At 41.5% G+C, this 15,491-nt stretch overlaps 2 protein-coding genes across 2 annotated transcripts in view; one reads left to right on the top strand and one right to left on the bottom strand.

Annotated features, from left to right (window-relative positions):
• Positions 1–5,482, bottom strand: part of ABCC11 (ATP binding cassette subfamily C member 11) — a 93,074-nt gene extending 87,592 nt beyond the window's left edge. Inside the window, exon 1 of the mRNA XM_005691954.3 lies at positions 4,891–5,482. The gene's annotated coding sequence lies outside the window, so the exon portion shown is untranslated. The remainder of the gene's footprint in view (positions 1–4,890) is intronic.
• LONP2 (lon peptidase 2, peroxisomal) overlaps positions 2,158–15,491 on the top strand; it is an 81,428-nt gene continuing 68,094 nt past the window's right edge. Inside the window, exons 1-5 of the mRNA XM_018061964.1 lie at positions 2,158–2,496; positions 10,202–10,436; positions 12,019–12,150; positions 13,351–13,473; positions 14,956–15,119. Of these exons, the coding sequence (XP_017917453.1) occupies positions 2,264–2,496; positions 10,202–10,436; positions 12,019–12,150; positions 13,351–13,473; positions 14,956–15,119 (887 nt within the window). The 5' untranslated portion in view covers positions 2,158–2,263. The remainder of the gene's footprint in view (positions 2,497–10,201; positions 10,437–12,018; positions 12,151–13,350; positions 13,474–14,955; positions 15,120–15,491) is intronic.

Raw genomic sequence — 15,491 nt, 5'->3', positions numbered from 1 at the left:
TCAGAGTCTTTTCCAGTGAGTCAACTCTTTGCATAAGGTGGCCAAAGTACTGGAGTTTCAGCTTTGGCATCATTCCTTCCAAAGAAATCCCAGGGCTGATCTCCTTCAGAATGGACTGGTTGGATCTCCTTGCAGTCCAAGGGAGTCTCAAGAGTCTTCTCCAACACCACAGTTCGAAAGATCAATTCTTCAGCACTCAGCTTTCTTCACAGTCCAACTCTCACATCCATACATGACCACAGGAAAAACCATAGCCTTGACTAGACGGATCTTAGTTGGCAAAGTAATGTTTCTGCTTTTGAATATACTATCTAGGTTGGTCATAACTTTCCTTCCAAGGAGTAAGCGTCTTTTAATTTCATGGCTGCAGTCACCATCTGCAGTGATTTTGGAGCCCAAAAAAGTAAAGTCTGACACTGTTTCCACTGTTTCCCCATCTATTTCCCATGAAGTGATGGGACCAGATGCCATGATCTTAGTTTTCTGAATGTTGAGCTTTAAGCCAACTTTTTCACTCTCCTCTTTCACTTTCATCAAGTGGCTTTTGAGCTCCTCTTCACTTTCTGCCATAAGGGTGGTGTCATCTGCATATCTGAGATTATTGATGTTTCTCCTGGCAATCTTGATTCCAGCTTGTGCTTCTTCCAGCCCAGCGTTTCTCATGATGTACTCTGCATAGAAGTTAAATAAGCAGGGTGACAATATACAGCCTTGACGTACTCCTTTTCCTATTTGAAAGCAGGAACCTTGTCTGTTGTATTCACTGATGTATCCCCAGCACCTAAAGTAACACCCGTTACATAGTAGGCATTCAAAAAATAGTTGTTTAGTGAATGAATAAGCGGTGGGATCACGACAGAGAAAGAGCTTTAGGCAGGAGACTCTGAGTTCCCAAATTTCTGTCTCCAGCACAGCAGCTAGTACACCTGTCTTCTCCTTTCTCTTACCTGCTTCACATACAGAAACAAACAATTTCTGTATGAGACTCAGCCACCTGTGGGTCTGTCCCTCTAGCCAAGTGGTACTTGAGGAACTTATACTTAGCAAGCCCTCAAAAAATGCATGTTGGCTTGATTTTCAATTCCCTCCTGGATTCTGAGCACCTTGCTAAACTTCTTATTTGGGGAAAAATTTCCCTCTGCAACCTACAGCCAAAACCTAGTTAAATTCAATTTCCCTATTGCTATTTAATAGCCTTGTAATCATGAATAACTAACCTGTTTACCCTTTTTGAATCTCAATTACTCATTTATAAGAAGGAGATAGTGCTACTTTCCTCACAGGGGTGAAGGAGCTCCCAAAGGCCATATGTGAAAAAATTCAAGCAACGAAATACATGATATCATTGCATGATAACCCATAAAACATTGAATATTCGAGTCCATATTAACATAAAAAATAATAGAATAAGTAAATAAATGAGGAAGATGGGGCAGTTTTTTCCTACAGATTCCAGTTGATAAATATAGACTTAACTCCCTACAGACTCTTACTTATAATGAGATAAATAGTACCTTAAAGTGGGGAACCTAATCACTGTTGAAATCATCAATGGTAAGACATTTCACTGTTAATGTATCACTAAGGCACATCGCTTCTGTGGTCTTCCTGCCAAAAATGTATAATGTGATCTTGAGAAAACATCAGATAAACCCAAAGAGAGGGACATTCTACAAAATAAGAGACCAAAGCTTTGAAGGAAAAAAGAAAAAAAGATTGAGGTGACATTGTATCTAAAAAAAAAAAAAGTGGGATCCTGGAGCAGAAAAAAGGACACTTGTGAGAAAACTGGCAAAATTTCTGGAAATCTATAAATTAGATAAGAGTAATATTAATTTCCTGGTTTTTAGAGTTGAATCATGATTGTGTAAGATGATTACACGGGAAGCTGGGTGAAAGGTACATGGAAACTCTTCCATGTACAAAAATGTATATTTACATGCACAAAATAAAATCAATTCGAATAGAAAGGTACAAACATTTCAAATGGACATAATTCACACGGGACCATCGTTGGGCACACAGCTCAGCGATGAATGAAACTCCAGAGAAAAGAGAGGGCGGGAGGCGGGGGTCATCCGCGGGCGGAGTGCGCTTCTCTTCGCATGTGTACGGCGCCAGGCGGCGGCGGCGGCGGGTGAGCGGGCTCTCGGGACCGGAAGCGGCAGCGCGGCCGAGTTAGATCCTGGGTCGCAGCCGAGGAGGCCGCGCGAAGCCGGGCGTCGGGCTCCCGGGGACTGTCCCGGCGCGGAGGGGTGTCGCCATGTCGTCCGTGAGCCCCATCCAGATCCCCAGCCGCCTCCCGCTGCTGCTCACGCACGAGGGCGTGTTGCTGCCCGGCTCCACCATGCGCACCAGCGTGGACTCGGCCCGCAACCTGCAGCTGGTGCGGAGCCGCCTGCTCAAGGGCACGTCGCTGCAGAGCACCATCTTGGGCGTCATCCCCAACACGCCCGACCCGGCCAGCGACGCGCAGGACCTGCCGCCGCTGCACAGGTAGGCCGGACGGCCCGGCGGCGGCGGCGGCGGCGGCGGCGGCGCGGCCTCCTGCCTCGGGAGGACCCCCGCCTCTTCAGAAGGCTCCCGAGCCAGACAGGCGGTGACAGGAGTGCCTCGTGACCGTTAAATGATTTGACCCACGGAGTCGTGAAAGCTGCGCAGTTAGCTGCTCACCATCTGTTGTGAATTTCCCTCCCGCCCCCCGGATCTTCAAGCTCCTAAGCTGGTGCACCTAACCCTCCCCGCCCGGCTCTTTTCTTTCCTCTCTTCCCTGTCCCTGCCCCCTTCTTCTTTCTGTTCCTTCCTTCCCAGTTCTTTTGTCCTCTTGACTCAGATACTTGCTCCGTCACGTTTTCTCTCCCCCCGTCCCAGCCTATATTGCACCGTTTCTTTATTGAGGAAGCTATCCGTTCTTCCACACTCCCTGCCGTCCCTGCACCCTCCAACCCCCGCCTTCTTTCGTCCCCTCGGTTCTTCTGTTTTCCTTCCTAAAGGGCCTTCCCTGTTCACGTTTTCCCTTGTCTCTCCTTCTATTCTCATATCTCAACATCTCTTAGGCCCCAAGCTATACCACCTACACCCCAAGCTCACCACCTACACCCCAAGCTCACCACCTACACCCCAAGCTCACCGATTCCCCTACGTGTGACCCTAGTTGTGTGACTTTGGGTGACAGATGAAACCTGTGCTTATTTCTTTCTTCATCTGTAATTTGGAAACTAGCAGCATCCGCCTCTTAGGTGTGTGATGAAGAAGTGAGATTATACGTGGTCTTTTTTGTGCTGGCCTGGATAAATGCTTACACCCTCCAGTACTGTCCATGGCTAGCTGGATAGCTTGAAATGTGGCTTGTCCAAATTGAGATACTAGAGTGACCAGTTGTCCGCGTTGCCAGGGACCATCCTGGTTTTAGCACTGACACTTTTGTGTCCCAGGAAACCCTTTGGTTCAGACAAACCAGGATGGTTGGTTATCCTAAATGTACTATAAGTGTACACTACACACTAAAATTTGCAAATTTAGTATGAAAAGTTTTGTTGATTAATACATTTTATAGAGATTGGGTTGGAATGGTAGTATTTTGGATATTAGGAGTTAAGTAAAATATTAGCATTTCATCTGTTTCTTCTTTCTAATGTGGCTATTAAAATTACATAGGTGGTTGGCGTTATATTTCTACTGGACAGTGCTGGTATATACTATGCTCTCAACAAATGCTGTTATCATCAAGCCTCCCAAGCCCTTGCCTCCTGTCCTTAACTCTTCTTGAGATGTTTTCAGTTTAGAGCCCTTCCCTCTTTCACCTACAGTTACCTTTTTTAAAATTAAGTGTACTAACTCTTAATGGATTTTGAGAGGGTTAGGAATGTCTTGTTTTTGTCCAAATTCTTTTTATTATATACATTTTTTAAAAGGAGACCATGGCTTGACTCAAATTCTCAGAGATTTGGTTCCCCTCCCCTCAGTTCCCCTCCCCTCCTGAAACAGAACAGAAACATAGCAATCCTTTGTTGGTCCACGTTAAGCCTCGCTTTTCTCAAGCATGGAAAACATTTTGGTTTCCATCTGATCTGCTTTGCTTTGCTTGAGTAAAATTGGATACTTTTTTAAAAACAGATTTCCTTTATCACAGTTCTACTTATTTATGTTTTTATTGGCCGCATGTGGGATCTTAGTTCCCTGACCAGGGATCAAACCCACACCCCCTGCTTTGGAAGGGCAGAGTCTTGACCATTGAACCACCAGGGAAGTCCCCTGACACTTTACAAGTTTCAGTAAACAGTGATAAACTGTATTGGATTCTGGTTTTCCTACACATGACCCCGCTCCTTAAGCCTCTGTGTATTCCCGTAATTTTTTGCTTTCTGTGCACAGGTCCTTAGTTGCTAGCTGAGGCAAGTGTGCTCATGGTAAGATATTTTTGATTACTCGTGGATACACTGTGAATTTTGAAAGTAGAGTTAGTCGTGTTTCAGTTTTGAGTGACTATTTGTTGGTATGATTCTGTCTGAATTAGCCTCCTTGGAAGTAATCCACTAATGATCAGATGAGGTGTAATGTGGTTCTTGCTGTTCTTATTGCAGTTTTTGTTTTAAATGAGTAGCAATGTTAAAGTTTAATCATTTAAGTTAGAAAACCGACATTGAAAATTCTTCACGGAATTTTAGTATTACAGAGACCCACCAGACCATCTCGTTATCCTAGAAATATTATTTGCTACTTGAAAAATCTATGTAGACTGTGTTCCTTAATATTAGGTTCCAGTGTCTTTTTTTCCAATTGAGCTTTAAATGCTCTTATTTTAAAAAATTAAAAGAGCTTTACTAGTACAAGTATTGAGTTACTTACAACGTTCTGTTTCAGTGTGCAAATCTGCCCTTCCCCAATTACCTGCTTTTTCAGATTGTAGTAGGACCCCAGAGGCGCAGCGAGGGCTTTGCTCCTGTCTCTTGTTTCCTTTAGACCATCCAGGAGACAGTGCCTTGGTCTTCAAGGAACAGCAGTGATCATTTGTTTCCCAGACTCTTTGTCATAAAGTGGCAGGGTCGGATGTTGACTTCCCTGAACCACTTCCTTAACCATGTTGGACAGTACAGTCCCTTTTCTGCATGTTGATGTGTAGGCATGTTGCCTACTTTTGGTTAGCCCCAGTGTAGAACTTGGCTCTCATGCCACTGCAGGGCCACCCTGCTTCATCAGACTGTCTTTTTAGTGACTCCTCAGAAGCTCATTGTTTTCTTAATGAAAATGGACAATAATTTAACATTCCCTGCGCAGTGTCCTCAGACATTTGAGATGGCCATTTGAGATGGCCCTGCAATCTTCTCCTAGTCTTCCAGTCTTCAGCATACCTGCCTTCCTTTCTTCATAGTACTGATTGCTCAGTCCCTCTTCATTTTGGGATACTTCATCTCTGAAGTGAAGTAAAGTGACGTGAAAGTCACTTAGTCATGTCCGACTCTTTGTGACCCCAAGGACTATACAGTTCATGGAATTCTCTAGGCCAGAATATTGGAGTGGGTAGCCTTTCCCTTCTCCAGGGGATCTTCCCAACCCAGGGATTGAACCCAGGTCTCCCGCATTGCAGGTGGATTCTTTACCAGCTGAGCCATAAGGGAAGCCCAAGATTTAATCTCTGGTTGGAGAACTAAGATCCCACAATCCAAGAGGCCTGACCAAATAAATAAAGTTAAAAAAAAGTGAAAGAAAAGAAAAAAGCAAGTGGTTGGCAAATAGACCACAGCTATCCTTATCTTCATATTCTAGCAAGGTTATGCTCACAATCCTTCAAGCTAGCTTTCAGTACTGTGAGAACTGAGAACTTCCAGGTGTACAAGCTGGGTTTAGAAAAGGCAGAGGAACCAGAGATCAAATCGCTAACATCCATTGGGTCATAGACAAAGCAAGGAAATTTCAGAAAAACATCTACTGCTTCATTGATTATGCTAAAGCCTTTGACTGTTTGGATCATAACAAACTGTGGTAAATTCTTAAAGAGATCGAAGTGTCAGACCACCTTACTTGTTTCCTGAGAAACCTATATGCAGGTCAAGAAATAACAGAACTGGACATCAAACAATGGACTTGTTTCCAAATTGGGTAAGGAGTGCCTCGAGACTGTACATAGTCACCCTGCATATTTAACTTCTGTGCAGAGTACATCATGTAAAGTGTTGGACTGGATGACTCACAAGCTGGAGTCAAGATTGCCAGGAGAAATATCAACACCCTCAGATATGTAGAGTATACCACTCTAATGGCAGAAGGCAAAGAGGAACTAAATGGCCTCTTAAGGGTGATAGAGGAGAGTGAAAAGGCTGGCTTAAAACTCGGCATTAAAAAAACGAAGATCTTGACATCTGGTCCTATCACTTCATAACAAATAGAAGGGAATAAAGTGGAAACAGCAACGAATTTCATTTTCTTGGGCTCCAAAATCACTGCAGACAGTGACTACAGCCATGAAATTAAAAGATGCTTGCTCCTTGGAAGGAAAGCTTTGACGAACCTAGACAGGATATTAAAAAAGCAGAGATATCACTTTGTCAACAAAGGTCTGTATAGTTGAAGCTATGATTTTTTTCCTAGTAGTCATTACAGATATAAGAGCTGGACCATAAAGAAGGCTGAGTACCAAAGAACTGACGCTTTTTAATTGTGGTGCTGGAGAAGATTCTTGAGACTCTTGGACAACAAGGAGATCAAATCAGTCCATCCTAAAGGAAATCAACCCTGAATATTCATTGGAAGGACTGATGCTGAAGCTGAGACTCCCATACTTCGGCCACCTGATGCAAAGAAACAACTCATTGAAAAAGATCCTAATGCTGGGAAAGGTCGCAGGCAGGAGAAGGGGGCTGCTGAAGATGAGATATCTAGATAGCATCACCAACTTAGTGGACATGAGTCTGAGCAAACTCTGGGAGATGGTGAAGAACAGGGAAAGCTGGTGTGCTGCAGTCCATGTGGTCACAGAGCGTTGGACATAACCTGGTGACTGACCAACAACAAGTAAAGTGCTTGGGCTTCCCAGGTGGCTCAGTGGTAAAGAATCCACCTGCCGATGCCAGAGAGGTGGGCTCAGTCCCTGGGTCGGGAAGACTCCCTGGAGAAGGAAATGGCAACCCACTCCAGTATTGTTGCTGGGAAATCCCATGGGCAGAGGAGCCTGGCAGGCTATAGTTCATGGGGTCGCGAAAGAGTCGGACATGAGTTTGCATCTAAACAAGAATAAAGCTCATAGTAATAGAAGAAGTAGATTATTTAGAAAGATGACTAAGTTGATACAAACCCTATGTATCATAGTTTGATCATGGTTAGAAGGAAAGTATTAATTGAACATTTTGTTTACTTAATACCGATTTTTATATGTAAAACCTAGAGCCCAGCATACAATACAACTTGTCTAGAGTAGCATTAGGGGCCTACCTGGAAGTCAGGTGGTGAAGACTTCTCCTTCCAGTGCCTACAGGGGGATCCGGTTGGATCTCTGGTCAGAAGCCAAGCTCCCACATGCCTCTCGGCCAAAAAAAGCCTGGAACATAAACAACAGAACCAATATTGTAACAAATTCAATGAAGACTTTAAAAATGGTCCACATTAAAAAAAAAAAATCTTAAATAAATAACATAAATGTCATCCTTCTTCCCAGAGCTTTTACCCCAAATGTCTTTCACTGAATAGTCTATTTCTAGCCATCTAATTATTTTGCACATCAAGTTTCTTCTTTAAAAAGGGTGCATTCTTTTTATGTACCTTTTGGGGTTTTTGGGGGGGGGGGTCTGTTGTCAACTACAAGTGATTTAAAGTAAGAAATAATTCACATTGAAAACCCCTGTATATTTTTTCTTACTAGGAGGACAAACATAGTATAAATCCAACTTAATCACTTTACTGTTTGGAACAGCTCCCTTCACAGTTAGCAAAACTTTTATTTGCTTTGTGAGAAGACTCATTTCTGGTTTCTCTTCAGTTTCTAGTTTGTTAACCCCTGAGGCCAGGAATCCAGTTTCTTATCTGTCAGTGTTTCTTATAAATGGAACTGTAAACATTCTGCATTGTGTAAGCTTTGGTGGTTGTCATCTGCAGTGAACTACAGTCTTCATTAGTTTCTAGTTCAGGTCCAGCTAACTCGCTCAGGCAGGAGAAGGCAATGGCACCCCACTCCAGTACTGTTGCCTGGAAAATCCCACGGACGGAGGAGCCTGGTGGGCTGCAGTCCATGGGGTCGCTAAGAGTCAGACACGACTGAGCGACTTCACTTTCACTTTTCACTGTCTTGCATTGGAGAAGGAAATGGCAACCCACTCCAGTGTTCTTGCCTGGAGAATCCCAGGGACGGGGGAGCCTGGTGGGCTGCCGTCTATGGGGTCGCACAGAGTCGGACACGACTGAAGCGACTCAGCAGCAGCAGCAGCAGCAGCAGCAGCAGCAGCAGCAACTCGCTCAGGCAGATTTTCAGTGAATGGGAGACAGAACCTACTGCTGGATTAGCGACTGAAGACAAGCAGCCGCAGCGCAGGATCAGGTCTTTGAAGTCCGTGATGTTTTTTCCTCCCCACCAAATTATTTCCTTGATTTTTTTGGTTTCACTTACTATTTGTCCCCTGTCCATGTGGTATGCCCGCAAGGATGGTAAGGAAATATATGCATAACTCGCAATAAACTGAGTGGAGTGGCGGTGGGAAGCCAAAGGTTGCAGGTTATATACGGAATGCATCACGTACAAGGAAGGAGTCAAGAATGCTCTGCGGCTGGAAGTGAGCGAGCTCACTGAAGTGTGCGCACATTGTCTGTGCCATCAGTGTGTTTGAGATGGGCAGGTTTGATATCCCTGTGTCACCACTGTCCAGCGTTGAAAGCGCTGAGCACTCTGGTTTTAGTTTCTTTTCTGTAGTTACAACCTAGCCTGTGGTTCAGGGGAGAAAATCTGAGTGTAGATGGCATCTGGAAGTCACCTCTGAGTGGTGATCTTTCTATTTTGTATTACTGCAGCTTAGTTTGGATGAGGCTTCCTTCCTGTGGATTGGTTTATATGCAGCTTGGTCAGAATTGAATGATAAGGAGCTGAGGCTTAAATGACTTTCTAAGGCTGAGGCTTATAACTTTCTATCAAGTGTTAGGTGTGGTGATTACCACTTAGAACTAGGTTTACACTTTCCTGAGGTCTAGGTCTCTGACGAAGTCTCCTCAGACCACGAATAAGTGTGGCCTCTGCTATTTAGCCCCATATTTAGAAATTCAGAATTCAAGGGCATACATGTTAATTCCCAGATTTGATGGCAGTTTTATAGATTGATTATGTAAAAAAACCTGGTTTGTTAGTAGAAACGCTGGTTGGAATAGGGATTACTTAGGTCGGTTTACATCATACTGATGTATGTAAATCTGCTTAGAATGCGAGTGTGTGTGTGTGTGTGTGTGTGTGTGCACACGCGTGCGCGCGCTCAGTAGTGCCCAACTCTTTGCGACTGCTCAATGCTAGTGTATATTCTGATGAACGATTACCTCATTCCCAGCGGCAAAATTAATTTCAACTATAAATCTCAACAGCTTTTACGTTTTTATGTTTAAATAATCCAAATGCTTAGGAATTTCTGTCTAATTCTTAAAACATGTAATTAGAATGAGACGGCCCCATAGCAGGTGGTAGGGACTTAACAGACTGTATTGTTGTTACTGTTTAGTCATGTCTGACTTTTTTCGATCCCATGTAATGTAGCCCTGCCAGGCTCCTCTGTCCATGGGATTTCCCAGGCAAGAATACTGGAGAGGGTTGCCGTTTCCTTTTTCAGTGGATCTTCTAGACCCAAGGAATGATCTCCTTCATTGGTGAAAAGAAGTGAAGTGAAAGTTGCTCAGTCATGTCTGACTCTTTGTGACCTCATGAACTATACAGTCCATGGAATTCTCCAGGCCAGAATACTGGAGTGGGTAGCCTTTCCCTCCTCCAAGGGATCTTCCCAACCCAGGGATGGAACCCAGGTCTCCCACATTGCAGGCAGGTTCTTTACCCGCTGAGCCACCAGGAAAGCCCAACAGACAGTGCACCGGATGCTAAATTAAACAGAGAAATAATTCATTTGCACTTTAGATGTTCTTTGCTTTTTAATGAATTTCTCAGAAAAGGCAACCTTTTGAGGTGAGCTTCTGCCCTGCCATACCGAGCATTTGTAATGCTGACGTTCTGTGTGTTTTTCAGGATCGGGACAGCTGCGCTGGCAGTCCAGGTTGTGGGCAGTAACTGGCCCAAGCCCCACTATACTTTGCTGATAACAGGCCTGTGCCGCTTCCAGATCGTACAGGTTGTGAAAGAGAAGCCATATCCTGTTGCCGAGGTGGAACAGTTGGACCGGCTGGAGGAGTTCCCTAATACCTGTAAGACTAGGGAGGAGCTCGGAGAGCTATCGGAACAGTTTTACAAATATGCGGTACAAGTGAGTTGCTTTTAGTGTTTCCTTGAAATTCTCTTTTCTTTGGTTTCTTTGTTACCATAAGATGTGATAAATTTGTTGAGTGGTGAGTGTTCAGGCAGTATGTGCTTAAAAGATTTAGTGATATATTGATTTCAAATTGTTTTTGTCTGGGCTTGTATCTCAGTCTTTCTAGGACATGCTAGCCAACCCTTTCTAAAATTTTTCCAGAGTGTTTCTGGAGTTTTTACGTTAAACATTGGACTCCTTAATTCTAGGTTTGAGTTTTTTTGGTTAATTCTCGATTGAGCAGAAAGCTTCTCCCCTCACCCCAAAAGCATATACTTTTATGCTTTGATTTCCTACAGATCTTCCTGAAGTATACTACAAAACGTAGCCTTGTATGTTCTCTTGATGTAACCCAGTCACTAAGCTGGATCTATGTGGGACAGGCAGTGTCTAAAGGCCTTGATGATAAACTCAGTTCCTCTCTTGGACATAGCTTCATAGCTTCTTTCTTTATGCTTTACTTCTCCCCACTTTGAATCAACAAAAAGTTTTAAATATGTAAAGATTTTATAATGACATTCAAGGAATTTTTATAACATCACCACAGTTACACCACCATCATGCAAAAGGAAAGGGGAACTTTATCAACAGCCCCACTGAATATCACAGTTACTGAAAGCTTGCCTGGAGCTTGATCTGTCTTAGCTCCAGGCTATACCCTGGAACTTTTTTCTGTTTTTTTTGTTTTTTTTCAAAAAATCATTCAGTCAGTGCTCAGATTTTAATTAATCCTGTGTTCTACAAAAAACAGTATTTCAGCTACTGACTGGTTAACATAATCAGCCATGTTAAATTTCCAGAATTTGATCATTACACTCTGTAAGAGAATACGTATCCTTATTCTTAAGAACAAGGAAAATAGAGAATTTTGAAGTGAGACTCAGGGATGATCACTCAGGAAAAGGAAGATAAATTCTACTTTCGCCTTAATCACCTTCATTCCTAAATAGCTTATTCACTTACTCTATTTTCCTGCTGTTCGCCACACTAGAAATGTGTCCCTTCAAATGCCACATCAAGGGCAAACACCACAGGCTACGAACACCTGCCCTACACACTTTCAACAGTCAATAGTTTCTAATCGAGGTCCTGATGTCTGCAGTTTATTCTTACATGTTTAGCAATACTTGTGTGTTCTGTGTGTGTATAGAGTGGGGGAAAGAGAAAGCAAGTGTGGCAAAATGTTAACCGTGATGAATTTAGGGGAAGTTTGTTAGGGGAAGGAGTTTCATTATACTACTGCAACTTTTCTATAAATTTTAATTTTTTTAAATAAAATACTAAAATCACTGATGTATGAAACCTTTTATAAACATTATTATTACCCACTTTGGAGTCATTGCTTTTCATTCCAATTGACATTTTAACAGTACTTCTCTTCCTTTGAGTCTTGTAAAAATGCCTGGACTCTTAAGTGATGGTTGAGAAGCAAAGACTTTCTTTGTGACCCAAACTTAAACCTGTATGACAATTTGATTTTTTAAATTCACAGATAATGCCCAATTTTATTAAAAAGCCTTTTTTTCTCCCTTTGTAGTTGGTTGAAATGTTGGATATGTCTGTCCCTGCAGTGGCTAAATTGAGACGTCTTTTAGACAGTCTTCCAAGGGAAGCTTTACCAGACATTTTGACATCAATTATCCGAACAAGCAACAAAGAGAAGCTCCAGGTCAGTGTTCCCCTCTGGAATGCCATGCTGCTTTGTCACTGATTCAGATCTAGGTAGTAAGTTTTGACTTTCAGGTAAGTGATACTGGAGACCCACAGAAGTAAAGATACATTTACACTTAAATTGACTTTAAAGTGATTGCTTTACATTTTTGTGTACCCAGACAGTTCTTGCATTTGCATGATCAATACTGGTAGTTTGTTAACTTAACGGAAAAAATTTAAGTGAGAATGACTTAAAAAATGTGGAGCTGTGACCTTTCGCTTGTATATAAGTCTGCATTGTTAGAATTCTTCGAGTTTCTTATAGAAACCGCAGCTATGATGTGTTAGCTGTGATTTTTTTTTTATGATTTTCAACTTCTATTTGTTTAAAGTGAAATGAGTTTAAAAGACACTTGAAAAATAATTCAAATGTGGATTCTTAGATTTGAATGTCTTTTCTCCAAACTATTGGAGAAGGAAATGGCAACCCACTTCAGTACTCTTGCCTGGACAATTTGATGGATGGAGGAGCCTGGTGGGCTACAGTCCATGGGGTTGCGAAGAGTCGGACATGACTGAGCGACTTCACTTTCTCCAAACTATAAAAGTTTTCCTGTACACTTATTTTTGTAGTATTTTTAAGCGATCTGTTTTATTGAATCTTCCAAGAACATTAAACCAGCTTCTTTATTTCATCACTTTATTTAATGCTTAAGTCTAATAAATTATACTAGCCAGTGCAACTAATGCAGATAGGTTGTGTTTAAACGCAAGAATTTGGTTTAGCTGGTAGGAGCAGAGAAGGCAGGAGTTCTACCGCCTGACCTAGCTTGGGCTTAGCAAGGGCATTTTACTGAGGAACCAGAGAGCGTTACTCACTCAAATCATTCTTGGAGGTTGGTTAAAATGTTCCTAGACTCTTGGTGTATGTAAAAATTCCTGGGAAAGAGTTGACATAAAATGTGTTTTGTTCTTACTCTTGGAACAATATTTGGCTTCATCTTTTAAATAGAAACTCAAGATACTATTATTTTTTTTTTTAGGATTCTGGTATTTATGTCAGATGACCTTGCTGATAATTTGGTTGTGTTAGCCATAATGTAGCTGTGAATATTGAGAGGCGTTATCTTTTTTACTTAGTAGTTTAAGTCATGAGTCTTGACTGCCTTATTTCTGGAGCACGTATTTCTGAGAGAGAGATGCTGTAACGTTTCAGATTTTAGATGCTGTTAGTCTGGAGGAACGGTTCAAGATGACCATACCGCTGCTTGTCAGACAAATTGAAGGCCTGAAATTGCTTCAGAAAACCAGAAAACACAAGCAAGATGATGATAAGCGGGTAAATCCTCCTTTTAATCCATTTCTTTAGGTTCTTTAGTTGTTTTTGTGTGATGTAAGGTTCAATTGTTTTCTTTTCTTTTTTTTTTTAAGAAAAAAAATGGGGGAATAAAGAAAGGAACAAAGAAGAAACAAGGTTGTTGTCTCTTTCACCCAAGTTACTGATAAAATTTTGAATTCTAGTTTGTTTCCCGCTGCCCCCTCTCCATGTTTGGGTCTTTTTTTTTTTTTTCCTTTTAAGCATGTAGACATTTTCTCATGTTTTGTTTTGATAATCATTGAAAGGGATAGTTTACTGAGCCATTTCTTTTTCTGCCAGTGTGTGGTGTTTTCAATATATTAAAAATTAACAAATAACCATGATGACTGTCTTTGAGTATGATTTTTTTCCCACTGCATACAGTATTTATTAAGAACATACCACAAAATTATTTCCTAAAAGGACTGACTGAATGTGTTGTGCCATACTTTGGCTTTTTAAAAATTATTTTGTACTGTTTTAAGTTTTTGACTTGACTTTTTTTAACTTATAAATATTTCAATTTTCATTTGTACAAACTGTTAGTTTCATATTTCTGTTTTTATAAAATTATATTTTTGCTGTTTTATGTTTTTAACTTTTATATTTGACTGTATTAAATAGGTAATTTCATAAGTTAAATAAATTCTAAGGCCTTTAAATTAAATGCCAGTATATCATTTTGCTCCAGGAATAGCTAGAGTTGATTTATGATATTAATGAGTTGAGAATTTCAAAAGAGTAGGTGGTGTTTAAAACACGGTAGAGAGTCACGGAGGAGAGCTTAAATAAGACCGTTTGACTTGGCAGAGACTGTTGTTGGGTTTCAGGGAATAGTTTCAGCACACTGGAGACAAAGTCAAAGTACAAAGTACAAATTATTAAGTAACCAGCAGGGAAGGGGAAGTGGTGGTTAGTGCCTCTGGTTGGAAAAGCAGAACATCACAAGGGAAGTAAATAGTGTAGTTAATTGGAAAAAACCATAGATAAGTTAAAACATTTTGAAAGGTGGAAGACGTTTCTGCTTGTTACAGATGAAGAGAATTGAGGCAGTAGCGGAAAGGTTAATGATGTTAAAGAGAAACTTTGTATTGTAGGGAGAAAATGGAATTTATTCAGTTGCCAAATGATGAGTAGTCATTAAGTACATCAAGAAAATAGTGGCTGCAGTAGTAGCTCAAGAAGAGACAATTCTTAGATGTTTTCACTACTAGTAGCCAATTTCTTGAATCTTTTATTCTCATGCTGGTAGTGTTAGCATGTACGGAAGAATCACGTGCATCTCGTCTTCATCTGGTGTTTAAATTCTGCTCCCTCCGTGTGTGCATGTGCCTCCTCCTCATCATTCTGAACTGTAGTTCCTAAAGGTTTAGACTCTACCCGTTAAAATGTCTACTGCCGCTCGGTGCTTCGTCCCCGGTTTATTTGGGCATGCGGTTTTTCACTCCTGCTTTTATCTTGTAGGTCATCGCAATACGCCCTATGCGAAGGATTACACATGTCCCAGGTGCTCTAGCGGACGAGGATGAGGATGAAGATAACGATGACATTGTCATGCTGGAGAAAAAGATACGGACGTCCAGCATGCCGGAACAGGCCCACAAAGTCTGCGTCAAAGAGATAAAAAGGTAGGTTGTAGAAGCTGTTCGTTCGTTAGGATTTTCATTTGCTTATTAATGTTAAAAACTGTCGCTCATAGAGGTGAATCTGCTACTCTGTGTTACAAAGCTGATCTCTTGTTTCATAGTCTTCTATCTTTCTCCTTTCCCTTATGTTTATATAGTCACAGACCACTCTGTTCATCTTACCCTTCCACTGTTATCGCTTTATCTCTTATATTTCTTATGTTATGGCTTTCCTGATTCTCAGGTTGTAGTGGTGATCTGTGAAGTGCTTTCTCTTCTTTGTTCCTCCATCAAAATCTGATTCTTAATATTCCTGAATCAACACCGTGTTCAGCATTTTCTTTTTCTTGAATGCTGAATATAATAAGTGGTATA

This window comes from Capra hircus, chromosome 18 (assembly GCF_001704415.2).
Source record: "Capra hircus breed San Clemente chromosome 18, ASM170441v1, whole genome shotgun sequence".
NCBI lineage: Eukaryota > Metazoa > Chordata > Mammalia > Artiodactyla > Bovidae > Capra > Capra hircus.
This window is presented reverse-complemented; position numbering and strand designations above follow the sequence as displayed.